The sequence below is a fragment of the Xiphophorus maculatus genome, chromosome 13 (genome assembly GCF_002775205.1).
Source record: "Xiphophorus maculatus strain JP 163 A chromosome 13, X_maculatus-5.0-male, whole genome shotgun sequence".
Lineage (NCBI taxonomy): Eukaryota > Metazoa > Chordata > Actinopteri > Cyprinodontiformes > Poeciliidae > Xiphophorus > Xiphophorus maculatus.
The window spans coordinates 21020042-21046800 of NC_036455.1; the positions used below are offsets into that span (position 1 = coordinate 21020042).

General features: G+C 40.3%; 2 protein-coding genes across 3 annotated transcripts in view; one reads left to right on the forward strand and one right to left on the reverse strand.

The window, feature by feature from the left end:
- Positions 1-11640, forward strand: part of LOC102234522 (inactive phospholipase C-like protein 2) — a 38606-nt gene extending 26966 nt beyond the window's left edge. The window contains exons 7-12 of the mRNA XM_014470121.2: positions 194-443; positions 771-1057; positions 2576-2779; positions 5066-5141; positions 10229-10338; positions 10473-11640. Coding sequence (XP_014325607.2) covers positions 194-443; positions 771-1057; positions 2576-2779; positions 5066-5141; positions 10229-10338; positions 10473-10634 — 1089 coding nt within the window. The 3' untranslated portion in view covers positions 10635-11640. The remainder of the gene's footprint in view (positions 1-193; positions 444-770; positions 1058-2575; positions 2780-5065; positions 5142-10228; positions 10339-10472) is intronic.
- A 1313-nt stretch (positions 11641-12953) lies between these two features.
- The window catches only part of tbc1d5 (TBC1 domain family member 5), a 29234-nt gene continuing 15428 nt past the window's right edge, over positions 12954-26759 (reverse strand). Inside the window, exons 15-23 of one of the 2 annotated variants that reach the window (XM_014470116.2) lie at positions 26421-26527; positions 24438-24523; positions 23440-23762; positions 23161-23223; positions 21738-21946; positions 21531-21630; positions 21287-21366; positions 20923-21189; positions 12954-14187 (exon numbers count right to left, since the gene is read on the reverse strand). In XM_014470116.2, the coding sequence (XP_014325602.1) occupies positions 13915-14187; positions 20923-21189; positions 21287-21366; positions 21531-21630; positions 21738-21946; positions 23161-23223; positions 23440-23762; positions 24438-24523; positions 26421-26527 (1508 nt within the window). In that variant the 3' untranslated portion in view covers positions 12954-13914. The remainder of the gene's footprint in view (positions 14188-20922; positions 21190-21286; positions 21367-21530; positions 21631-21737; positions 21947-23160; positions 23224-23439; positions 23763-24437; positions 24524-26420; positions 26528-26759) is intronic. The other variant, XM_023345030.1, reaches the window with a different exon arrangement.

The following is a 26759-nucleotide window of genomic DNA, read 5'->3' on the forward strand; positions in this document are numbered from 1 at the left end:
AAGTCAGTTCCAGGATTGTAATCTCCAAGTTCTAGGAAGTGACTACTAAGTTCTAGAAAGTCCCATGTTACAAATCACCTCGTGGTAGTACCTGGTCCCAAAAGATAACTTGTAGGTTCTAGCAAAGAATGGGCTGTGTATGTGTGTGCACTAAAAACAAATGCTCTTTAAGTAATAGGTATTTTTCCTACAGGTGATCAGTGGCCAGAATCTGCCCAAACCAAAAGGTTCTGGGGCCAAAGGGGATGTTGTAGACCCATATGTGTATGTGGAGATCCATGGCATCCCAGCTGACTGCAGCGAGCGCCGCACCAGGACAGTGAGACAGAACGGGGACAACCCCATCTTTGATGAGAGCTTCGAGTTCCAGATCAACTTGCCAGAGCTTGCCATGGTTCGTTTTGTGGTGTTGGACGATGACTTCATTGGGGATGAATTCATAGGTCAGTGTGTTGGGTCTATTATTGGAAAAGGAAATCTCTTTAATTGTTCACACCCGTACAGCATACAAAGAGGGGTTTTTGTGAGAGATTTGAGCTCTTGACTTAAAGTACAAAAAGGTTTTATAATGCACATAAAACAGGATATGATGCAACCAGATGTGGAAATACCTGTTTCCTGTGTAGTACTGTGGGAAATGTTGTTGTTGTGTAGATGTCACTACCACAATATGTCCAAGATGTTAAGTGAATAGAAAGAAACATTCAGGTTAGCAATTATCAGCTTTTGCTTTGTTGAGCTGCAATTAAAGTAGTTCTCAACCTCTGCAGGCCAGTATACTATACCACTGGAGTGCCTCCAACCTGGCTACCGACACGTGCCCCTCCAGTCCCTCACTGGGGAGGACCTTCCACACGCCAAGTTGTTTGTACATGTGGCCCTCACAAACCGGAGAGGAGGTGGAAAACCTTACAAAAGAGGCCTCTCGGTACGAAAAACTCGAAAAGGGAGGGAGTACACAGCTCTGAGGGACTTAGGAGTTCGGACTGTCGACGAGGTTTTCAAGATGGCCGCTCCTCTTCTGAGGGAAGCGGCAGACTTGAGGGGTAACATGCAGGTGAGGAAACATTTCATGGAATATGTGCTTCAGTTTAAGGCTTAGATAAAACATCTTGACAAATGTGCAAACTGCTTGTTATCTGTAGAGCAGCATTTCTGACGCAGTGGTGTTGAAGATATGTTTCAGATTAAAAGAAAAAGAGGACGAAGGTCGAATGGTAGCAGAGGAGTCCTAAAGACTGGTGTAACTGGATTCCAAAAAAAGTTCTATTTTGGAAATCTTCAAAATCAATCTTCATCTCACGTCTTTCAGTTCTGTAAAACGCAACAAGGAGTGGAAGCTTTTCAGCAAAAATCGATGTGCAGATAATGTGAACTATCTGTCCCTTTTTACTCTGGCCTTCACTTCTACTCAACAAAGCAAGTTAATATCATTTTAAGACTTGGTCATAAATGGATTTAAAAAAATAATAAGAAAGTGGAACAAACTACATGAAGAGGCTTTAAAACTGGAATTGCCTGACTTAGAAGACGTCAACATGTCGCTAGCCTGTCCATGTGACTCAGCTAATCCAGTAACCTCTGCTCACCTTTTTAAGTTTAACCATTTACATTTGAGCAGTCTGACAATGGCATAACTTGCAGTAAAATTAAATTGTGATTTTTGACAAATCAAACACTATGCAACATCAGCATTGCCATGAACAAAATAGAAAACCAAGTTTTGTGGAACGTAATGGCCTCTTCTGTCGCTGTATAAGATTTACACCAGTCAGTCTTTTAATGGCCGACACAGATTTCAGATCTTGAGGTTTTTCAGATGTTCTTTCTGAAGATTGTAAAACTTACAAACTAATTCGAGTAAGCGTTGTCTTAAATCAGCCATGAAATGTGGCAAACATTAACCAATGTGTTATAGACCTTCGTCGGTCAGAGCCGACGAAGGTCAAAGTGGCCAGTTGTTAGTTCTGCACTATTTAAAGTGAAGCCACCGTTTTTCACTGTGAACCAGTCGGTTTCTTTAATCTTGCCCTTAGCTTCATCTTTACTCCACTATTAATTACTTTAATACATTCATAAACACATACAGTTCAGTTTGGTAATTATTCAGCAGAATCAATATTCACTCCGGTGTGAAATATTATTCCAATATTCCTTTTCAAAATGTGTTTTATGAGTCAGTCAGTTTGGTCTGTAAGTGCTTGTATTAATTATGCCAATTAAACTGTCACTAATGCGAGATTGCCGGCATTCACACCGTTCAGTTTTTGGTTTTTTTTCGAACCTTCACAACACTGCTGCAGCAGGAGAATAAATGATTTCTGAAAGGAAAGACAAAGTGCTTTGTGGAGAAAATAAATCAAGTCAGTAACAGGAAGGAGAAAAAAAATCTCACAATTATCCCGGGTTTATTTGTTTTGATTCTTTCTGCAAATTATGTTGAGTTTCTGTCAAGCCCTTCCACCCCCCACAAAAATACAACTGAAACCAGATGTTTACGTGTAATGTGTAAAAGATAACACACACTTGAGATATTTGCTAAATACTTACATAATAGGGTTTTTTTTTTTCTCAGAACTCTGTTGCAGTATTCAGGGAGCTGTGTGGGGTGTCTGCTGTGGCCAACCTCATGCAGTGTGTGCTGGCCCTGGGCTCCAGAGTGTCGGGCCCAGAGGGGACCCCGTTACTGCTGTTCGACCTGAGAGACAACTACCCCACACTGGAGCCCCAGGGGCCCCTGCCGGATGTCCTGCGCCGAGTCGTCTCTACGTACGATACGGTGAGGAAAGAATGAACTTGGAAAATGTGTAAGAGAAAAACAATTCATGAGAAATGGCATGCGAGCCACATCCCTCCCTCTGACTCTTTGACCCGACAATCAAACGCTTCCTTTTGAGGCAGCTAGCTTCGAAGTACAAAATGAGCTTTCATTGTCGTGTTGCAGACAACACCCACGTTTGTCTTCGGCTTGCCGGCAACATCCTCATGTTGGCCCGAAGCCGCCGCGTGTTTCCACCCAAATAAACCACATACTACCACTGACCACGGGGGGAAAGTCGTTCACCAGATTAGATTTATGGAATAGCTTCTAAATATACACGCTGGGCGTCAGAAGATGAGGAGTTAATTTTGCAGATGGAAAAACAAAGACTGAAAGAAACAAAGGAAACAAAAGGCGTATCCGTTAGTTACCGTCTCACAGACCGGCAGTGGCAGAGGCATAAATCTTTGTATTCAAAAAGGTTTAAAGCTGCTTTTATTTACCCATGCTTATGTTTGGTGTCAGTTTGTCTTTCTTCCCTCTATATTCTTCCTCCCTAGTTTCTTTTGGCTGAACTTGCACCAGTCGCTCCATAATAAGTGGGTTTCATGCAGCTCTAATGAGGAAACTAGGCGGGGGTTTTTTATTATTGTTTTTTTTGTTTGTTTGTTTGAAAATATAGTGTTCTTCACACTTATGGGGTAAATCATCAGCCTGATCTGACACAGAAAAATCTAGAAGAAAGCTGACTTTATTGTATATGGAGATGGTTTGGGGAGGGGGAAACATGGTCAGAATTTGTTGGTTTTGTTTTCTAAACCATTTCACGTGGTGGGAACAGAGAGTCATTGATAATGCAAGATTCTCATAAAGTCCCTGTAGCTCAACGTGGCACAATAAGCAATAAATTAATTAGTAATTTGAATTAAAAATGGGCTAAATTTTGTTTACAGACTTCATTTTCGCCATGGTTTTGGTTGTGTGGGGTTTTTATACGAGCTATATCTATTGCTTTTGGTTATTTATTTTGGACATTTAAAATATCTTCCAGTTCCAGTGTAAATATTCTTTACAAAATTAGCTTATTGATCTTTGAGAGGACGAAGTTGCATTATTATGCTATCATCAATAGATTTCTTGAAGATAGCATCATTTATGGCATTCATTTTTGAGACAATTTATCATCCAGCAAGATTAACCATGACAGGCCTACCTGTAGCTTTTAGCAAGCGGTCGATATTTACGTTTGCAGTGGTAGGACAGAATGGGTTTTTTTCCTGGCATGCTTCCCAAACAACTAGTTAGCATGTAAAAGGCATCTGAGGGTTCTTATGGAGGTTGAGTGACCCCAAGAGGCCGCTCTTTGCCAAGACTGCCTGCAAATGTATTTTGTTTTTGTTTTTATGTTTCTTTTACTTTAAGTATTTTTGAGGAATATCTTGGGTATGAAGATGCACAGCTGATGGGTTACAGGTTCTCAGACAAGAACAAGTTGCAAAGTTGAAATGCTCTTGATTATGGTTTCGGTGCATAATCTGGGACACTTTAAGTCGCCCACAGCTGTTTATCACCGCTGTGCATCTAGTTTGTGGGACCGCAGGCCCGTGCACCGCGGGTCTCGGCAAGAACATACAAGTGGGTTAGTCCATGTCTCCAGCCGCTTCCGTTCCAGCCGAACAGAGCGGAGCTGCAAAAGCTCGCCCCGCCGCTGAATACCATTAGCATAGATTTGAATGCGATTTGGCTAAATGGATTCCTCGCCCGAGTCCCTGACACACAGAAAGAAAGAGTCAGGAATTGAGAGTCTGGTTATGCACTTCTTGTGGAATTTGATCTGGTTTTCGGCGACACGTGGTAGTGAATCCCTTATTTGCTTGAAAAGAATGTTTTGTTTTTGTTTTTTCCCACAGCGGGGTCGAGTCCCAGAAGGCTTTCTGAGAGGAAGTGTCTCATTATTCATACAGTCTCTGCATGTCACTCATATGTAGCTTTGGATGCTGCTGTCATGTGCATTCATATAGTCGTACTTTGAGTCTGAACTCTTTTTTTTTATATATATACTTTTCCAACCAATCAATACAGAGCAGTAATTCAGTATATTACAGAACATATTGACATGTCTACCATTTAAATGATTCTTGCTTTTTCATTTGCATTGTATGTCCACCAGCTAGCTCTGTTGTGTCATACCCAATAAAAGTTTTGCAAATCCACCTGACAGTAGGATTTATTAGTTAAATACCGATGCGATTTATGGGCCCCTGTTGCTAACAGAGTGTCCGTTTCCTGTTTTCCGACCCCCAGATGGTCAACGCAAGCAAAGCTGTGATGGAGTTTGCAGATGCAATCTATGAAAAAATCCTGCATATACAGACAATGGGTGAGTAGGTGTTTTATGATGGACATAACTCCAGGGGAAACTCATATAACCAGCTCGTGCTTGTGAGAGCTCCCACGCAGGCTTCTCTGTGACTTCATCTGTTTCTTTTAATTTTTCTTAAGTTTATTTTATTCTGTTCAGATCAAAGTTACTTTACCATCATGTTTCCCTACTTTGATGTTATGGGGTTTTTTTGTAGGTTCTGACTTATTTTTGTGTGGGTCTCCTTCCTTTTTCTGTATTTTATTTCAATTGCTTTATAAATTCCTTCCTCTTTTTACCTCATTTATGCTGCTTTTTTTTTTTTTTCCCTTTTTTTTTCTCCGAAGAGTTTTTGCGGCGCTAGTGGCTCTTATTTTTTCTACAGTAGGCAGACAAGAAGGGGGGTGAGAAGAGGGGGGAAGACATGCGGCAAAGGTCGTCGGGACCGGGAGTCGAACCCGCGACGTCCGCGTCGAGGACTAAGGCCTCCAAACGTGGGGCGTGCCAACCCCCTGCGCCACCACAGCACATCAGAAGGAGAGAGCTGAGAAAGACATGCAGCAAATGTTCTAAAACAGAGACGAGCAATTTTATTTTGCGAGATAAGAGCCTGGGATGTGTTTTTATGGATCTTCCTAGACTCTTGTATCCCTAAATAAAACCCAGGCAACCATCTACCCTTATAGATTACCTAATTGGTCAATTGAGTTCCCCTGTTTGTAATTTAACCTCCGATGATTCAGGCTTGGGTCCAAATGTAAGATTTTGGCAAAACGTGGAAGTTCACAGATGTTGTCCGTCTAATTGGAGTTTGGGTTAATTTGAAAAGAGCAATTGGTCAGACAGTCGGGCAAAAACAGACCCCAAATGATTTGCAATTATTGTTGCAATGAGAGGTGGCTCTGTGAATTATTAAATGAGTTGGGCTTAATCTAAAGGCATGTCACACACCTTTTCAGATTTTTATTTGTGAAAACCTTAAATCCTTTTCCCTCTAAACTCACGATTCTGCACTGTCATGATGGTGACTTGCTACATAAAATCCCTATGAAACGGAAAAAGACCTCAAGGGGTATGAATCATTTTGCAAGTTACTACTAGGTGACAACTTTTGCAACCTAGTAGTAACCAGGTTTATATGCATATAAAATATGCATATAAACCTGGGTTATATGCATGTTTTTAAAAGCAGCAGGTTTAAACTAGCATCATCGTTGCTTCTCCGTCACTGAAATCCGGCCCATCTGTGGTTTCTGGCATGAGCTTTTTGTTTACTTCAACAAGGGACAGTTTGGGTCGTCTGACCCTTAACAGCCAGACTTTTGCTGTATCATCCAATAGTCAGATTCTCCTTCGGCGGACATATCGTACATTTTGTGTACTTGATGCTCAGAAATGTTAGTCAGTTGCTTGTTTTGGGGGAAGGAAAAAAATAAAAAAACCAAGAGCTCCAGATAAACACGAAGCGAAACATTTCTGTAGAGTCGGGGTTCATCTTGGGTCATTGCGTAAAGCTAAAGGCGATCTGATTAATGTTTAACAAATCTGGAGACTCTTCTCTCCGAGAAAACGTCTCTCATTTCTCCTCGTGGGTTTTGTTGAGCCATCTTCTCTCATTTAACACTTTCACCTGTTTTGCAACACGGCCACAATCCCATTTTACCACCCTGAACTCTGCATGAATCCTTCATTTCATCTGCGGTCACATGTAAACAGATTTAAGTTTGCGATTGCTCAGTCCTCCCCCTCCCACCCGCGAGCGGTCGGCCCACTGTTTGTATGTTCATCTGATTATGGAGCCCGGAGCCTGATCTTCTGAACAAAGCTCTTCCTGTGTGTTAAGGGCAAAGATGGTGATCAGGTGATCCCCAAGGCGGTGGTCCACTCTGTGGTCTGAAAGGAGGGCGCGCACCGGAAGAAGGCCTACATGGGTCACTTGGAGGGAAGCATGGGATGGTTGGTGGCAGAGATGGTTGTCTGGAAGTTACATCAGGGCAGAGAGAGGAAACGGAGGGAGGGGGGAGGAGAGGGAAGATGTGCTGCAGCTTCAGACGAGGTTGAATCGTAAAAGATAAGATTAGAGCTCATTGGGATGTGCCTGTGTGTTTGAGAAGTTTGTGAAACTCGTGAATGTTCGTTGCGGACAATCAGAGCAATGGGGAGCGTACTATATGACGGGGATCTTGTGTTGTTTCCGTGGTATTACGAGCACATACTCAGTATTGTACACTCTTTACCAGTCGCATTGTAATACAACACACGATAAGACACGAAGGTGCGGCCTGCGTTGTGCGTTTCCTGAGCAGCAAAGTGAGAAATTAAACTGCTGCAGGCAAAGTAAAAAGCAGATCTTAATTGGCTGGAAAGTCTGGTTTTAAACTAGGCGTTTCCAAGAAACGGCGTCCTCATCTGTTAACGGTTTTCACACCGTGCGATATTTGTCGTCGACCTTTTCTCAACCTCGGGCGATCAGCTGTTTTCCCAGTCTGGCTGAGCGATGTACAGCACAGTCCTCTGAGCCACACCAGGAAGTGTAACAAACAATAAAAAACCCACCAGGAGTTGAGATTTTTTTTTATTTTTATCATTTCCTCCTCCACTACAGATGTGCAGGAAGTGGAAGTGATGCAATGTGTGTTACATCCTGACGCGCTGGCCCCGAAGCTCGCTGTGGCCTGCGGGTCAGACGGGACTATTTTTTGTTTGCATATGCAAAGAAAAACAAAGACGTTGTTGTGTGTTGGCTTGGAGATATTCTATCTGTGCTTTTTTTTTTTTTTTTTTTCTCTCCCTCGGAAAGAAAGCCAGCAGAGGGAACAACGCTGCTTTGGGTTACCTAGCAACTGTGTGGTAAAGGTTATTATTAAGGCAACTTATGTAGGTGTGAAAATGTGGAGAAGGGTCTGGTGTGTGTGTGTGTGTGTGTGTGTGTGTGTGTGTGTGTGTGTAGGTGTGTGTGTGTGTGTGTGTGTGTGTGTAGTCACGCTTGCAGATGTTTAAGGTGCAGAGAAGCGACCGTGTGAGGAATCGAACTTGCCCTCAGTCTGTTTGCCCTCCTCTCTCTGTGTGTGTGAGAGAAAGAGGCCCACAACTTAGCATACTAAACGTCAAGGTTCTGCTGATGGCTCGCTGTGATGCTTTGCCCCGTGTTAACCCACTTTTGGGTTTCCATGGTAACAGCGGGACAGTGGCCCGGGGCGGCCAGAGGAAGCCAGACACAAGGAAACAACTTGGTGCACTCACGCTCTGAATAGCTGCAGGCTGGACTCTGAGATCCTGTTTTTTTAGGGGGGGGTTTAATGCAGATTTCGTCATACGTTGCTCAGATTTCCATGCCCGTCTTTGCTCAAGTGTGATGAAACCTCTTCATAGTTCCGCCTCTGATGTCTGCAAAGTATTCACGCCACCCTGGTTTTGACTTGTTTTTCCTTTGCCTTCAGGTAACGGGTTTGGAAAGATCCTTGTGTGCGCACATCTTTATCAAAGGCTGATCCTTGTTGGCTGTTTTGAACAAACATTATTCAACACCATAGTTGTACGGCTTCCGTGTTTGCACGAGCGCCAGCAGTTCACCGTGGATTCGCAAATTGATTCCTAGACGTTTTCATGCCGTCTTGCATTAACAAAAAATTAAGCTTGTCCAGAATTTATCGGATAAAGTTGGTACAACAGTTTTACACGCTTTAAGACATTTTAACACTCCCAAATTACTTACATTTCAACCAGTTGAAATCTGCTGAATTTCAATACAAAACGTCACAGTCGAAAGGTCAGACACAACAGGGTCATATTTAGTGCTTTGCCAACAGAAACGAAAAGTACTGGAGGCTTTTACTTGCAAGCGGTTCATTTAGTCCTTTAAGTCTACTATGCATTCATCAGCTCAGACAGGGTGTGGCCTTTTATTTTTTTTACTTGCCCTTTGAACCGCGAATCTAAATTACCAAGATAGCATTTTAAAAAATTTTCTAGCTGAAGAAATCTTCTGTCATGCAAGTTTAAATATCCATATGGTTTTTCGGCTATACGTACCAAGGTGCTTGGAGAGTAAAGTGGAAAAAGTGACTCGACAATTTCCTCGTCTCATCCTTCCTGTCTCTTAAACAAATAAATAATAAAATAGGGGTGAAAAAAAGTTTGTTTATTCTGTTGGTGTTGATGGTTGGGGCATGATCCTTCAACTTAAATTCCTACACATAAAGCAAAGCCAAAGGCGTTGCAGCCAAGTTAAAACAAGCCGAAGTGCCGCCCGTACGCACACACACACACACACACAACAAAGATCACCTTGAGGGAAACGGTTGAGCTTCCTTTCTGCAAGAAATATCTAAAGTTTGTTTCTGGAAAGTCAGAGGGTAAATCTTGCATTTAGCTCCAAATATATTGCGGTAAATGGCGCCAGGGTGGACTGTACTGCACGTAGGAAGCTTGCTGCTCCCGTTCATGTTTAAGCTAGTCTTAGAATGCAGCACAGTGACCTGCTATAGTAATTTCAAAGGGTTTTAGATAAATAAAAAAAAACTTAAGTCATTGCTTTGAACGACGTGGGCCTGACTAGAATCTCATTACCGTTAATTTTCCTGAAGTTTTCCTTGAGTGCCTGTTGAAAACAGAGCAAGGGGGACTAAACAAAGCACCAAAACTGTCAACAGCACTTTATCAGTTCTTTGAATTACATTTCACTTTTCAGATTTTAAGGGAAATTCACATCGATCTGATCCTTATATTTGTAACCATATCCATGTATCTTTTCAATGGTGTGCTAGGAAGAGCATTCTTCATTTCCAGGTGATTAGATGTTCTTTTAGTATTTAATAAGTAAATAAATAAAGCAACACTGTTGCAGTAAAAGTGTCAAAACCAAGTCTGGCTATGTTGAACTTTGTAAATTCCACACCCTTGATCCCGATACACACGCCCTATTCAGAATGGGAGCTCTTTAAAAGTGACCCAAATACTTACTTTGAGATTTTGACGATCTACAAATTCCCAATCATTCCATCCTGTTTGTACACATGTAAACCTTTTTGTGCCCACTAGCCCTGTTGGCATAATAATATTTCAAAAGTCATAATGTTTGCCTTTGTTTTTATTTTCCTCTGTAGCGATGGAGTTTCATGAAAAGCTGAAAAGCCTGGCGATGAAGGAAGGGCTGAAAGGCTCCAAGGTCAGTCGAGCGCTGGAGAGCTTCAGCTGGAACATCACCATCCTGAAGGTAAGTCACTCCTTCCCACATGTTAAAGGAAAAACAGAAAAAAGAAGTGTCATGTAGGAAGTTTAATGCGACATCTTGTTGCCTCCATCTTCAAAATTTCACATCCCTCCGATCTCTCCTCCTCTTCGCCTCAGGGACAGGCCGACCTGCTCAAACACGCCAAGGCCGAAGTGGAGGAGAACATGAAGCAGGTGCACGATGCCGCTCTGACCGGAAACCTCAGCAAGGAGGGTGGAGGACTGAGGCGCGTTCGCTCCCAAACGGGACGAGGTCCGGATGACGACACGAGCGCATGAGACGCCTCGCCTCAGCGACATGACCACACTGCTGCCATATTTGCTGTGATGAACTTTTCGCATACCATCAGTTTGTTCTCACGCTCCCCAAAGCCGTTTGGGAGCGTCGCAGCATTTAAGATCCGAGACCGACAAAAGTGTTCATGAAAGTAAAAATCTTGATTATACAATCGCGGTGATGTGCTGCCAGTAGGAGATCCTAGGATCGCAGCGGCGGAGAGATGAATGTAGTTAGACTTGAAGCCAAGGTTCTGCTGTTTGTACTGTCGTAAACCTGCCAATTGTTAACGATCTTCCTCTCGTGAACTTTTTCTAGGTTTTAAGTGTGCCATTTTTTACATGCCAACAGTATGTAAAAAATACATACTGTTAGAGGTGGGTCTATCAATTTGTTGTTTAGGAAACAAACCAGGTCAGGTAACAGGACGCCTTGCCCTTTAAGTTAAAGAAAACCTACTCTGTATGTAAATCTTTAGATATTTGAAGTCTCCAGCCATCGTTGTGCGGACCAGTGGAGCCTCGTGTGACTTCGGCTTCTCTTTTTTACCGAGCGCCGTTTTGCTCCCGCATTGCTGCTCTAAACTCAGTTGCCATGAGATTGTTTTTGCACCAAACCTCACCTTCTTCCCCCCCTGACGTCCCCTTTTGAATGTTGTCTTACAAACAGTATTCTATATTTTTGTATTTCCCAGAATTCCCCAGGTCCCATGAGCTACTTTAAAACCCTTCTTACTGTACCTGCCATACTGATCAACTCCATAGGTGTTGACGTCTGCCTCCAGGGAACTGATGCCGTTGCCGTCGAAAGCGTTTACTTTGCGTGCAAAACACTGTACAGTATTTTAATATTTGATTCTATCCTTTTTGCTGTAAAGAATATTTTGCATAAGTTATTGATGCTGAACGAAAAAAACAAAAAGAAAAACATTCCAGATGCGTTTTGGTGTTGTGGCAGTAGATGAAACTTGACCGGTAACGGTCAGGATGGAAATAAACACTTTTTTTTTTTTTTTCTTTCTTCGAAAGTGACTAATGCTTGTGTGTGTTTTACTCTTATTTTTCTGCAAGCTCTTTCTAATATTCATTCATTTATCATAAGTTGTGTGTGGGGCTGAGAAGACAGCTGGGGACGCTCATCTGCTGGGTATGGGAGGCAGACATATGGCCCTCTGCATATGTGCTGTTCGTAAGCTTAACGGAGCTCATTTGTAGCTTGAAGAATTCATTGGGGGGGACGAAGGAGTCGACATTAACGAGCAGAACGGTGGCGTTTCAGCATGTCTCACCGCAACCTTTCTTCATTTTTCAAGTCCTTTGGAGTTTTGCACCAAATTAGATTCGATCACATACCTCACAGGACTGACAAAACATGCTAAAATCTGGTTTTCCTCATCTGCGATGTAATTAAATTGCAAGTGTTCAGATTTAATTTTCCAACACCTCACATGGTGACTGTAGAAGCTGCAGAGAACATGTTGCGGCGACTCCAGACGTCTCGTCTTCCGCGGAAACTGGTGGTAGCAGCATCATGGTGTGGGAATATGGATTAATCTAGATCACAGGTGTCAAACTCCAGTCCTCAAGGGCCGCTGTCCTGCAGTTTTTAGATGTGCCACAGGTACAAAACACTGGAAATGAAATGGCTTAATTACCTCCTTCAGTTCTCCAGAGCCTTGCTAATGACCTAATTATTCTATTCAGGTGTGGTGCAGCAGAGGCACATCTAAAAGTTGCAGGACAGCGGCCCTCGACACCCCTGATCTAGATCCTGGAAGAAAACCTATTAGAGGTTGCAGAAGAGCTGTTCTTTCCCTCATTTTATATCTATTTTGGAGAATTGTATCAGATTTGATTAAATCAGGCGAGACGGATTCATTGAGTTGTACCACATTTGTGGGGGGCGTTCAGATTTCTGTTTTGAGCCATGCTTCGGTAGTAGCACCAATGGATGTGTTGGGAGTTACTGACTGAGAAATAATGAATCTTAATTTTTTTTCGAAAGTTTTCCAGAGCAGAAGCAAATTCGTTTCAAGCTACAGTTTGGATTGTTTTCTTTAATTATATGGGGTTAATAATAAAAAAAAAGCTAACAGGGCAAGACATTTTCATCAAATTTTCTTACAACTAGATAACACAAAACTAAAGTTAAAAATGTTTATAAAACAAGATTGCCCTGATTGTTTCTTGACAACTGAACATTATTCATGCAGATGAGAATAAAGCATTTGCATATTGTGGACAGATGGGTAAAACAAAATCCGCTCAACCTCAATGGTTTAATGTGTTTTAAAAGTAAGAGAAGTACTCCCCAGACAGCAGTCAGCTTGTAGCAAGAGCAATATAGTTTTATTGATCTAGGTTTAATTATGCTGAAAGGGCAGCTGGAGGAACATTCTTTGCGTGCCGCCGCACATAATTCGCACAGAACAGGAGAACAACCCACATCCGACGCGAGAACCGAGTTATTACATTAAAATGTCCACAACTAGATAAGATCTAAAAACCAAAAAAATTAAATCAGACTCATTCCTTAATTTAATCACTTTATCTTGAAAATCAATCATCTAAAGGGTTAAAAAATATTCATTCTAGACCATTAAAAAAAAAAATCTAACAAAAAAACAAAAACAAAAAACAATAAGATCACAGAGTTAGGTTTTGTTTGGCTGAGAGAAGAATGGTCAGAGGCACTGGTTTAGAAGCGGGAGAAAGCTGCCCTCGACGGCGACGCGGAGGACCTCGTCCTTTTCGTTACAGTATCGGAGAAGACGCCGTCCTCCACGAGGACACACACCCTTACACACCACAGGCAGAAGTATGGCTGGATCTCCGCATTCATACAAAAACATCCTCGCACTCCCAATCAGCACAGCAGGAGGAGAAAGTTTTCCCCTGCAGGAAAACTGCAGTCTCAGGTCCTTCAGTATAACCGTGTAGTGATTGAGTAAAGCAGTCCAACAGCGCCCTCTCTCTACAGAGAATGGCACTACAATAATCACAATAGGAAACAGGTGTGGGGGGGGGAGAAGTAGCAACCCATAAAAAGGCCTAGCAGGCATTGGATGAGACAGCTTACAGCATCAGTTCAGACAGGACTCGCATGGTACAGATGACGGCTAAAGAGATGAAGAGTAGGGGCGTGTGTGATTCTCCATGTCACAGTCCACACATGTGCAACTTTTTAGTGGTATGGCACCAACAGCAGGTGGTTCCCTACCCTGTGAACTCAGTTTCATCAGACCTCCAGAACGGGTGCAAGAGAGGGAGAACTGCCGTCCGTTCACAGGTCGTTAGGGTTAACTATGGTGAAGTCGGAGTCCTTGCTGTTGGTGGAGCCCTCCTCCGGGCTGGAGGAGCCCGATGTGGCGCCAGTCATCAAGGGGTCGTGAAAAGTCCCGGATGAGCCTTCGGGCTCCATTCGCACAGCGGCGCGCCCTCGCCTCACCGGCAGCTTTCCTTCGGCTTCCCTCCCTTCGGCTGGCAGGTCTCCATCCTGAGACACCAGGATGTAATCGTCCCAGTTCTTTCTCTCGGAGATCAGAGACGACGCCACCTGTAGGCAGGAGATTTAAAGAGAATATATATATATATATATATATATATATATATATATATATATATATATATAACCGTTTTTATTCTGAGATGCTCAGTGCTGATGAGAATATGGACGGCGATACACAAGGAGGCTGCAAAACACTGTAGTGAGGTTCACTTCAAAAATCTAAAAATGAATTATATAAATCAAAATGCCTTCACGTGTTTAAATCCAACTGAAAGTCTGTGGCAAACTTTAACATTGTCGGACCTCAGTACTTCCTGCACGAGAAGCAACAGGACTTCGTCTTTATTCATGCTTGACAAACAAACCTCCGGCCACCAGGTGGCGGCAGTGTTCAAATTAATCAACAGGCCATCTGTGCAAGGCAGTGGAAGAAATAGATTACAGCTGTTCTAAGCAGAGCGAACCTTTTTTTTTTTTTTTATTGCAAAAATAACAATAACAACCTCAAACAACATGTCAATAACAGACATTACAGAAAAAAAACTAATGTCACAACTCCTGCTGTTAACAAACCAATTAGATGCAAGGCTAAAACAAGTATTAAAATAATGAAAAAAAAAAAAAAATAAATAAAATAAAATAAGATAAAATAATAATAATAAAAAATAATAATAATAATAAAATAAAATAACTTAATCAGAGGGGACTACTAACTGAAATTCTTCCATTAACTCAAACATTTTAATTGCGTTTAAAGTCTGCATCTTTCTCAGACATCTTTTAAAAAAGGAAAGATCATTTTTTAGAGCAGAGAATGAGAGGGAGCATTTTGCATAGCGACATTTATGGATATAATATTTGGTTATAATCATTAGAACATTGACTAAAAATTCCAATTTTTTTTCTTTGATTGATAAACCAAATTTAATGTTTTGTAAGGAAATAAAATCAACATTTATTGTTTTAGAAGACAGAAAGTTTCGAAGTTGATCCCATAAGTTTAATACTTCTTTACATTCGTAAAACAAATGTTTAGTTGTTTCCAATTGAGTTTTACAAAAACCACAATTCTCAACATTAAACTTAAATCTCTCTCTTAAGAACTCGTTTGAAGGATATATGTTATATATTATTTTTAAAATGCAATTCCTTATATTTAGGAGGAATTGGGAATTTCAAATAATTAGTCCTAATTTTGACTATCATAGATTTCTTAAAATTTTGTAAGAGAACTGTGCTTTTTGTTCTTCCTGGGTACATAATATTTATAGAATACTGATTCAAAAACTTGTTATTGCATTTATTATCTCTAATGTCCACATGCTCAATTTGAATCTTATGGAGTCTTGGAGTAAAGAAATTAGGTAAATTGTTTTTGACTGACTGAATGAGGACATTAGGGATACTACGTAGAACTTTCTTATAAATTGTTAGTGAACAATCAGTTCCATACTTCCTGTTAAATTCTTCCAAACTTAGAATATCACCATTTCCATCTAGTAAATGAGTAATTGACCAGATTTGTTTATTCCACCAATCTTCTAGAAACATAGATTTTCTACCACATAAAATGGCTCTGTTGTTCCACAGTGGAACATTATGAGGACTGAAGTTGTGTTTGAACATTAACTTCCACTGTAACAACATCTGTTGGTGGAAATTAGAGAGTTGTAGGGGGAGTTTTGATAATTCAAAATCACATTTCAATAACAGCTCAATACCTCCAACTTTTTGAAATACAAACGACGGTATAACAAACCAAATAAGATCACTGTTTTTTAAAAAGGACTGAAGCCATCTAATTTTTAAAGTACCATTCATAATTTCAAAATCAATTGCCTTGATACCACCTTCCTCAAAATCTTTTAGCAAATCACTTTTTCTGATGTAATGGTGCTTGTTTTTCCAAATAAAGTTAAAATTAATTCTGTTAATCTGTTTTATGATATTTGGAGGAACGGCTAAGGAATATGCAGGATACGTCAGCCTGGATAAGGATTCAGTTTTTGTTAATAAAGTTCTACCAAACAACGTCAAGTCTCTTTGAAGCCAAATATTTAAAGTTTTGCCACATTTATCAATGTTGTCTTGTAAATTTTTTCTAACACTGGTAGCTCTACACTTAGTAATCCACATGCCTAAGTATTTAACTTCATTTTTAACTGGAATATTGAAAATTGAAGAATCAGAACAGTTATGGATATTCATAATTTCACATTTATTTACATTTAGCTGCAGCCCTGAGGCTTGAGAGAACAATTCTATTTCCTTTAGAGCTAAAGGAATTTGTTCTTTGTTTTTTTAGGAAGAGGGTTGTATCATCTGCGAATTGGCTAATGATTATTTTTTGGTTATTTATTTCCAGACCTTCAATATTAGAGTTTTTAATTGTTATTGCAAGTAGTTCTGTGACTAAAATAAATAAGAGAGGCGAGATACTGCAACCTTGTCTGATTCCCCTTTCTACTTTGAATCTGGGGCATGTGCCCTGTGACAAAGACACACAGCTGTTGATATTGGTGTTTAACATGGTAATCATATTAAGAAAACTATTTCCAAAACCAAAATGTCTCAACGTGTTAACAATAAATTGATGCTCCACAGAATCAAATGCTTTGTGGAAATCTAAAAACAACATAAAACCATCATCTTTTATTAGGTGACTATAATCAATAAGGTCCAGAACCAGGCGGATGTTGTTATGGATGGACCTGCCTTTCAGAAAGCCGGATTGGGTTTGACTAATTATTTTAGGTAAACCAGTTTTTAACCTCATTGCCAAAACTTTTGTTAAGATCTTGTAGTCAGTGTTCAAAAGCGTGATAGGTCTTAAATTATTTAAATTTTTCTTATCTTTACCAGGTTTTGGGATTAGTTTAATTACGCCTTGTTTCATAGTTTCCATGAGTTCCTTCCTACTAACACATTCTTCTACAGCCTGAAACAACAAAAGTTTTAAATCCTCCCAGAAATGTTTATAAAGATTAGCTGTGAGTCCGTCTGGCCCAGGGGCGCGGTCAGAAGCCATATTTCTTATAGCAATGTCAAATTCAGAGATTCTTAGCTCTTCATCACAAGTTTCTTTGAAGTTTTCATCAATAACAGGAACTAGATTACTTATTTTATCAAAAAAGGATGAAGTAATTTGTTCTGTATGTGAAGATTTATAAAGATTACTATAAAACTTAAATACTTCTTCTGTTATTCTCTTATTCTGAGAACATTCCACTTCATCAATTATAAGACTATTAATAACATTATATTCCTGTCTATGTTTTTCTAAGTTACAAAAAAAAGCACTATTTTTTTCTCCTTCTTCGATCCACCTGGCTCTGGACCTTACATAAGCACCTTTTGCCCTATTTATGTATATCTCATCTAATTTAGATTGCAATTTATTTATTATTTCTTTATCTTCATCAGTCCAACTTAATTTTCTGTAAAGTGACATAAGATCTTTAATCACCATTGTCTCTTCTGCTTTTATTTTTCTATGTAACTCTTGACCAAATTTAATTGAATATTTTCTAATACTATATTTCAAGTATTCCCATTTAAGAATTGGTGTTTCAATAGAATTGTCACTTGATATATTTAGAATAAGTTCCTTAATAAATTGACAAAACTCTAAGTTTGTAAGAAGCATTGAATTAAATTTCCAGTAATTATTGGGTTTAGAACTTTTATCCAGTTTTTGTAGTTTTAAATTGATAATGCAGTGATCACTTAAAGGACAGTTTGCTATCTCTGTTTCTTTAATACACTCGAAGACTGTAGCAGATATCAGCCAATAATCAATGCGTGATCTACTATAACCATTAGGTTTGTGCCAGGTGAACTGTTTGACTCCACTGTGTAGCGCTCTCCAGACATCTATTAGTTTCGTGTTACTAACAAATTCTTTAAGAATAGGATTTGGAGTTTCTTTTACCAGCAGTGAAGGCCATCGATCCATACATTCATCTGGAGCCAAGTTGAAATCCCCTCCAACTACGATATGATCAGTAGGAAAATTAGCAGTGAGCTCCACAATAACCCTTGTTATTTGATGTAACAGATTCCTGTTGTATTGATCATTATTATATCCATAAATGTTTAACAAAATTATTGGGACATTATCAACTTCTAAAACACAGGCTACCCAATGTCCATCCTTATCTGCTTTCTCACTCAAAATCTTACCGGGACACCTGAAAAAGCAGATGGCGACTCCAGCCGATCGATTTGTCCCATGACTGAAGAGAATTTTATCTCCCCATTGCTGCGACCAGAACTTCACGTCAGATGCATCAGAATGAGTTTCCTGTAAAAAGGTGCAGTGTGCTTGTTGTCCTTTACAAAACAAAAAAACTGCTTTCCGTTTAAGTGAGTCTTTTAGTCCCCTTGTGTTAAAAGAAACAAAAGAAAAATTGGTTTTTAACTGAAAAGTAGAACACATGAACAAACGGTTTAGGAGAGTGAAAAAAAACCTCGAGTGAGAGGTCCCATTAACAGAACTGTCCTCTACCTTTCCATATTCATTTCTGCTGCACTCAGTTCTCAGCTGAAGAAATATCCATGATGCGTTTTCCTTCAATGAAACCAAACGGGCCCCTGAAACCCGCAGCTTTGCCTTCTTTTCTTGCTTTTTCAATTTTTGGCCACATAGCTTGTCTTGCTTTCCAATCTTCTGGTGTCAAATCTTCAGAGAAGCGAACTCCTTCTTCTTTGCAAACTGGAGAAGTTTTAGTTCTCTTCCAGATGTCGTCTCTCAAGGCTCGTCTCACAAACAGAATGATGATCTGTCTGTCCCTGTCATGCATCTTTCGACCGACTCTGTGGACAACATCAACCTCTTCATCCATCTTTGAAGCCAAATCAGGTGCAATTTTGCACAGAAGCGCCACAACTTCATCTCGGATGTTCTCACCAGACTTTTCCTTCTTTCCTTTTATGCGGAGGCTCCACCGTCTTTTATATCTTTCACTGTTCAGGACTCCTCCTTTCAACTGCACGTTCTCTTTGGAAAGTGTATCCACTTGTTTCTCCAATTCTATTATTTTCTTTTTGCAATCGTTTAGCTCCTCTGAGTTGAGCTGAACCGATTTAGCAATAGCCGCTAGCATAGCACTGTGCTGCTTTATTTGCATGCCAACTTCTTCCATGCGGTCATCTAATTTCTGTCCTAAGGAACTTATAGCGCTCAAAATAGCCTCAGTGTTCATTTGATCCTGGGACGTACCTTTGGTTCTTTTTTCCATGTGTGTGTTTTTTTCCGGAGTGCTGGTCGGGGTACTGGCTTCCCTTTCCCGTTTGCTAGCTGCAGCTGATTCCATTGGCACAGAATAGTCGTGATCACTTTTAGAATGCGAAGTCTTGACTGCAGGTGGCATAAACTTATTGCTTTTCTTCATACTTCAAGCTGAGAACTGATTTTTACAAATATTTACTAGTAGTTTTACTTCATAACGTAGTTTAGAGTCGGGACCTCTTAGGGAGCTCAGAGAAACATGACTGCCCTGTCCGCCATCTTCTCGGAACTCTCGCAGAGCGAACCTAAAGGAGGAAACAAGCGCGCATGTTTTGAAACATATTTCCCTACAGTAGAAACGAAGTTTGTGACCTTGAGAAGAAACACCGAGTCAGAAGTTAGTAAGTAAAGGAAGTAATATGAAGTATTAGGGCCGGACTATGATTTTTTTTTTTTAAATATAGGAATAAAGTCATAATATTACGAGAATAGTTATACTATTGGCAGTACAAAGACGCAACATTGCCGGTAAAATTATTAGAAAGAAAAAAAAAAAAGCTTCGGTGGAGTTATCAAGATTCGACTTGACCAGTTTGGCAAGTCCGTGGTTCTTTCTTCGAAGCGGACAGTCGTTTAAATGATTGTTTCAAAGTCCTGATAATTTGATGCTGATGGGTTAAAAGATTATTTTCTTATTTGTGAAACCGATGCCAAGTATATATTCATAATATGCTTAGTATTCCTCCGTTTAACGCAGTTTGGTGTGTACTCATTACCACTTTATTGTCATGTTAAAAACAAATAAGCAAAACTACATCGTAAACGAGTAACTGCAGCTCATGGTGGAAAAAAAGACCAAGGCACAGAGGAAGCCTATTGTGAATGCAAAATGTTATGCAATTTTCATCACTTCTGACAAGCTGCTGTAATCAATATTGTTGCAAGTTTTGCACAGTGTTAAAAAGCTGTACCTTTTGAAAAAAAAAAAAAAAAGCCTAAAGAAATTGCCAAAAAATAAAAAAACATTGGTAACTTGTGTTATCAATGTACTAATTACCTTTACCAATTAAAAGTTTTTAAAAAGTTTGACTGTGTTAATCTAAAAATGCACATTGAATCACTGAGTCAATGAACTGAACTTGGAACTCGTTTTGAGGCTCATAAAATGAGCTGCAACTCATTTTATTAAATCTGTTTTAATTATGTTATGGAGTTGGTGCCAGTGGTTTGTACATATAAGTAAATATGATCTGATTCTCAATAGTATGTCAATTCAGGGGGGGCAAGAGAGAAAATGATTACGCAACAATGCTGGGCACAAATTCTAACCGTTTTGTTGCTGTGGCTTTAGCAAAAAAGCGTTTAAATGTACTGACTCCAAATGCATTCCACACCTTTCAGATGTTTATTGCTACCAACCTTTTAAAACCGACCTAGCACATAAAATCCCAAAAGTGATAAACATGAGTTGTTTTCACAACTAACCTTCAAGTGATATATAAAAATAATAATAATTTTGCAGTTGTCAAGAGGAGGACTGACGATCTAATGACCTGCTGCTCAGGCGGGGTCGTCGCCGTCTCCTCCTCCTCCTCATCCTTCTCGTCTGTACTCGCGCCCCGGTCCAGATAGAAGTCTCTGCTCTGCGTGCCGTCGCCTCCCTGAAGCCGTTCGCCATGGTGACGCGCGCTGTCCAGGGAGGTTTCCGTCGCTGCGGCGGTGGAGGTGTAGTGGTCATCGGCGATGGTGATCTCCTCGTTCTCCTCGGCCTCCAGCTGACTCTGGTTGAAGCGCAGCGCTCCCTTCAGGATGTCTTTGATCTGACGACATTTTATCACATAAAAACAAACAGAAAAAGCTGAAGCCAGGAGAGTCAAACTGTAGAATCCGTAATTAAAATACGTTTCCCTCCCCTACCTGTTTAAGTCCAGCTAGAGAGATGAGGACTTCATCTTCTTTCTCCAGGTGCTCTTGCAGAATCACTTCCTGGATTTTACCTGCAGAGAAGTTCCTTTCTTAAAATGCCACCAAATCAAATAGTTCTACAAAACGTAAACATCCTGACCCCACTTAATGTCGACAGGAATTTAGATGTAGAGATAAATATTGTGTTTTTTTATCTCAGGAAATAAATAAATTACGGAGCCGAGTCGGAACTCACAGATGTGCATATTCATCATCTTGGCGCAGTACTTGCTCATGGCCTCCAGGTCGTTAATCTGGCCCTGCAGGAAGGACACCTGGGCTTCCAGATCCTCGTCCTTTTGATGAACAAAAACATAAATAAATAAAATAGCAAAAACCCACAACAAAGCTCGAATGAAGGCTAGGAATAAAAGGTTACTGCTAAGCGAAGCGCACAGCTCACCATCTCTTTCTTGCCCATGCTTTTGCTGTGAGACCGGGAGCGGGTGATGTTGAAGAAGGACTCCTTCTTGGTGGCCGAGAGGGGAGGAGACGAGCAGCTGACATCACTCCCTCTGGAGGGCGGGAGAGGCGGGGACGCAGAGGACAGGCCCCGCCCACCAGAAAGGCTCTCCGCGCTGGGGGAGGAGCTGACCGTCCTGGAGCTTTGGCCTTTGGAAGATGGAGGGGAAAAAAAGGTGAGAAGATTGAAAAAATATAAAGTAAATGTATGAACTTGAGTCATATTTTGATTCCTTAAAACATTAAACTGAGCAGTACATTTTGTTCATTCTTGTTGTCTGGGTGATCAAATGAAGCAGAGCAGATGAACTATGAAATTTCCATAGCTAGTAAAAGTGAAATCTTATTAAAAAAGATTTTTTTTTTTTTTTTTATAAATCCTCTGAATAACTGCTCATTTTTTTAGGCATTAAAGTTAGGGTTTCAATATATATCGGAAAACAAGTAATTTGTAATTTTAATTTTTTAAAAGTCGTGACTCTGCCCTTCAATTGACCGCTCCCGGACTTTGAGCTTTCGAGTTAACAGAATTTATGTTTCGATTTTGACTCCAGCTGATCACAAAAAGCAAAGCAATAAAGAAAAAAGAAAGAAAGAAGAACTGTTTAACACATTTTTATTAAAAATACTCTGCAACATTCTGGTTCTCCCGACTTTAGTAATTGGGAAAATGCAGATGGAGGAATCGACTAAAATTCGGGACATTGTGGGACATTGTAACACGTGGATGTGATCAAATGAATGTAAGTCAGTGGGTCCATGAGGACATTGGTGTCCTCATGATAGTTCAGGGTTAAAAAGGGAGACTCATTATTTAAAGACACATTACACACAGAGTAATATATTTCAAGGGTTTATTTCTGTTACGACTAACAGAGCCTGAAAGAACAAATTTAAAGATAATCAGAACATAAGACCATACCACCTACTAGCTGCAGTGAAACATCTACAAACCAGATCTATTTTGACATGAATCGGAGATCCTACAAACTGCAACTCTATTAATAAATATATTCCATACATCAGTGACTTCAAAGCATATGTACAGCCATCAGATCCAGCATTAAAAACATGACAGTTCACACAGTGTTTATGGCAGATATAGACTCATCCATCACACTCAAGCTGTGATCGCCCCCTGCTGGTTAAGGCTTACAGTCACATCCACATGCAGGACTCGGAGTCTGTTCTACAGCAACATGTTGCATTTTACACAGCAGCACACGAGCAAACGGATGAAGAGTGAGGAACGGACGCATTTGCTGAAAAGAGGCTAATGGAGTTGCAAAAGCATGGCTAAATTTGAGGGAGAGGAAGCGGGAGGGGTTGCATGGCACACAAGCGGTTGCCTTGGTAGCGGTTACCTTGTGTGTCAGTAAGAGTCTGTTCTGGGAGAGAGCCCTGAGACACTGCACCTGAAACTTCATCTAACAGACAGGAGAGTCAAAGCTGATGTAGCCACAACCACACACCCCAGTGGCTGCACACACACATCCAGGTGGTCGGTGTTAACAAGAACATGCAGAGAAGACTTTAGTGTTTTAACTGGGAACAAAAATACACATTAATATATGGGAGAAAAGCAGGAGGAGTTGGTTGTCCTGATTAACTTTGTCACCTCCCCGCCGTCTCTTGGTCCTCACCTTTGCCGAGGTGGACCGGCATGCTTTCAGACTTCAGCAGCCGGTAGTTCTGCGTCTGGCCTCGGACCTGCGTCTGCGGCAGCGGCGGTGCCGAGGGTTCAGCGAGCGGGTGAGACAGGGCGGGCGCCGAGGCAGGAGGCGTGAAGGAGGACGAGGAGGAATACGAAGAGGAGGAGGACGAGGAGTACACCTCGCTGTTGATGGGGGCAACGCTGCTGGGCACGCCCGACATGGCCGGAGCGATGAGCTTCCTGCCGAAGCTCAGCAGGCTGCTGGACACCTTGTTGATGTTCAACGGAGCGGCTTTCGCCGTAGAGGCGGACCTATGGATACAGACGGGACAGCAAAATATGAACAGAAAAATGACTCTGGAACTTTGTCCAGGATGATGAAGAGATTCTGATGTTATGTCATCCATCAAAACATGCTGATGTGTTTAAAGAGCGACTAGATCACAATCGAGGAAAAACTGAATGACTTTGATCGGCGGCAAGTTCATTACATCATCATACATATAAATGTTTTTTATATGAATCCACATAGGCAAAAAGGACATTATCTATTATCCTAAAGACCAAGTCATGTGCTTCAGTTTACATTTTCACAAAACATGACGGATTCTTAAAAATCTGAAAGTTCTTGGAATATATCCATGTTTTCTAACTGCATTTCTAAAATGTAACATTTTATAGCTAACCCAATGTAACATACAAAAACAAAGTCTAATATCGCAATCTTGTACTTTTTGAGACCTTACCTGAAGATAAGTCGAATATTTAAAAGAGAAAAAGAGTTAAAGTAGCTGCTTCAACCTAAATAAACTGAGACCAACCAGAGCGACTTGAGAAACACGAATCAATGAAAAGGTCACAATAAACCAGGCACACTGTCTCCTGGTTTTAATAACACTTTCATAAATAAACTAAAATCTGCCAACTAAAGTGAAGCATCACCATGTATATTTGGAGCTTAAACCAAACTTCTTAAAATCTCTGTACCGTGTCTTGTTCATCAGATCGGCTCCTCTTGTTTTGTAGTAATCCAGGTTCTGCTGAAACTGGTAGTTCACCGGGCGTGGATTATTCTACATCAGAGAAAGAAAATAATAGATCTGTGAGTGCGTGATGAAGATCAGACGAAACAACCTACAAGCTGTGGCCATGCATGACTGCATAACTACAGAAACACCTCTGAGTCACAGAGGATGCTAATTCAGGTTGTAAAACACCATGTTGGACGAATGCCTGACCGAAATTTAAGATCAACCCAGTATTAAACAATGCAGTGCTTTGCTGTCACAGGTTTCAGAGAAATGAGGCTGGATGGATTAGATAGTCAGACGGTCCCACATTATCTGATACTGCTGATGGAGTAGTATCAGTATCAGTATCAGGAGGAAGCAGCTGCTGCAACAACCAGGCGCCTTCACTGTGGGAACTGCAACGTTTTCATCCCGATATGCGACACTGGGCCTTTTCAGAACATTTCACTTCATGTGCAGTTATAATCATAGTGCAATTTAAAACTCAACAACCACAAAATTGAAAGCAAGGATTAAAAAAAAAAAGAAAAGAAAAACTTTTACTAGGTTTTGAAGAGCTTTAATAACAGAAAAAATAATCAAACTCATGTAGAAAACGTCAGAACAGGCACAAATTGGGCAATTTTGTTTCTTTTTCCCGTCTGGGTTCACAGTTTTTGACTAAGCATTTGTATCCAATGAAAAGCAGAGTGAACGGAAAACCTTTTTTTAGTGTTTTTCCTTTGAAGGCAAAAAGTTACTTTTGTGTTAATTTTAGATTAGGCTTTGCACCTGCTTAACAGCTTAAAATCTTAAGTCATTTTATTTATCAAAATAAAGAAATGTAGTTATATGACTAAAATAATATCCATCTGCAGCAGGTTATCTGAATTTATTTTGGCCATAATCTGTTATGTTTTATGAGGCCCAACTGACCTAAAAGCATTTTTATATCGCCATAGTTTATTGGTTGTCTAATTCTATTTTTATTGTTACTATGGCTATTGCTGGGTTTTTTTCTTTGTTTTTTTTTTCATCCATATAACTTCGTTAAGTTTAATTAAAGCTAAACGCAAAGGAATATTTTATTTTACCAAGCACCTGGTCCAGAGGTAAAAAAAAACAAAAAAAAACACTGAGCACAAAATATCTTCCTCATTTGTAATATTTTTCTAACACAGCATAAAAATAATTACACACACCCACCCCCCTACATACATACATACATGAGAATTTATATATAAATTCTAAAACATTCTAATATTTATCATTTTTATGTCACTGTGGTGATAAAAAAGCAATTTAGGCCATATAAAGATTATAAACCTGAAGTATGTTTTCCATTGGCAGAGGTATTTCAGTAAATATACAATAAAATTACACAAATGTAATTCATAATCAATTATGTGCAATCTATTCAGGATTTATTCTGACTCATCTAACTGACATCACACTATTGATGCCTGGTGTTGGTTTTTAAATTTTTAGTTGCTGTATCCAGGCAACTCCATACAGTTTATTGAAATTTAATCTCCAACCAGCGCTTCAGGATCTCACGGTCAAAACCACCCAACAGCTGAAGTGTGATGAAATAAAACATTCACCGCCAATTTTTAACATTTTTTTTTTTTCTCCTTATCATTCATTCACAGTGTCGCAGCACAACAAGATGTCTTTTTGGTTACAGTGTTGCTGGAGGACTCCCACCCACTGCTTTCCATGTGGGCGGTTAAGTTTGGCAAATCTTCTCCTTGTGCTACAGGAAAAGTCGAGCAAATCCCTTCTCAAGCAGGAGCAGACACGGCCTCGACTGAGAGGACTCGCAACACTCTCCACGTTTTGTTTCGACACCGCTCACTTTCTGTTCCCCCATTTGAACGGAGTGGAGATGTAACAGAACTTAGCAGGCGAACTGGGACGGTCAACAAAACGTTGCTTTTCTGGTGTAATGCCAGCTTACTTTGGGATCTCGGAGGAACAGAGCTTTTTGCAGTAAAGCGTTGATGTCGCCGATGGGAGGGTAATGCATCAGTAATCCCAGGCAGGTCTGGAAGTTGCTTGCGATTACTGGGAAAACAAAAACAAGTGTTAAAAAAAACGATTTTTTGCGCTTTAATACAGGTTTAAGTTGGTACAAAACTGGACAAGCTGTAAAAACCATCAATGTTCTGTCTCTGTTTTAAAGTGCAAATTTAAATGCAACGCATCTTCAGGTAATAATAGATTACTAAGACAGAAAAAAAAAAAAACCCTTAACCATAACCCAACCTGCCTATATGTATAGCAGAAATAATGTATC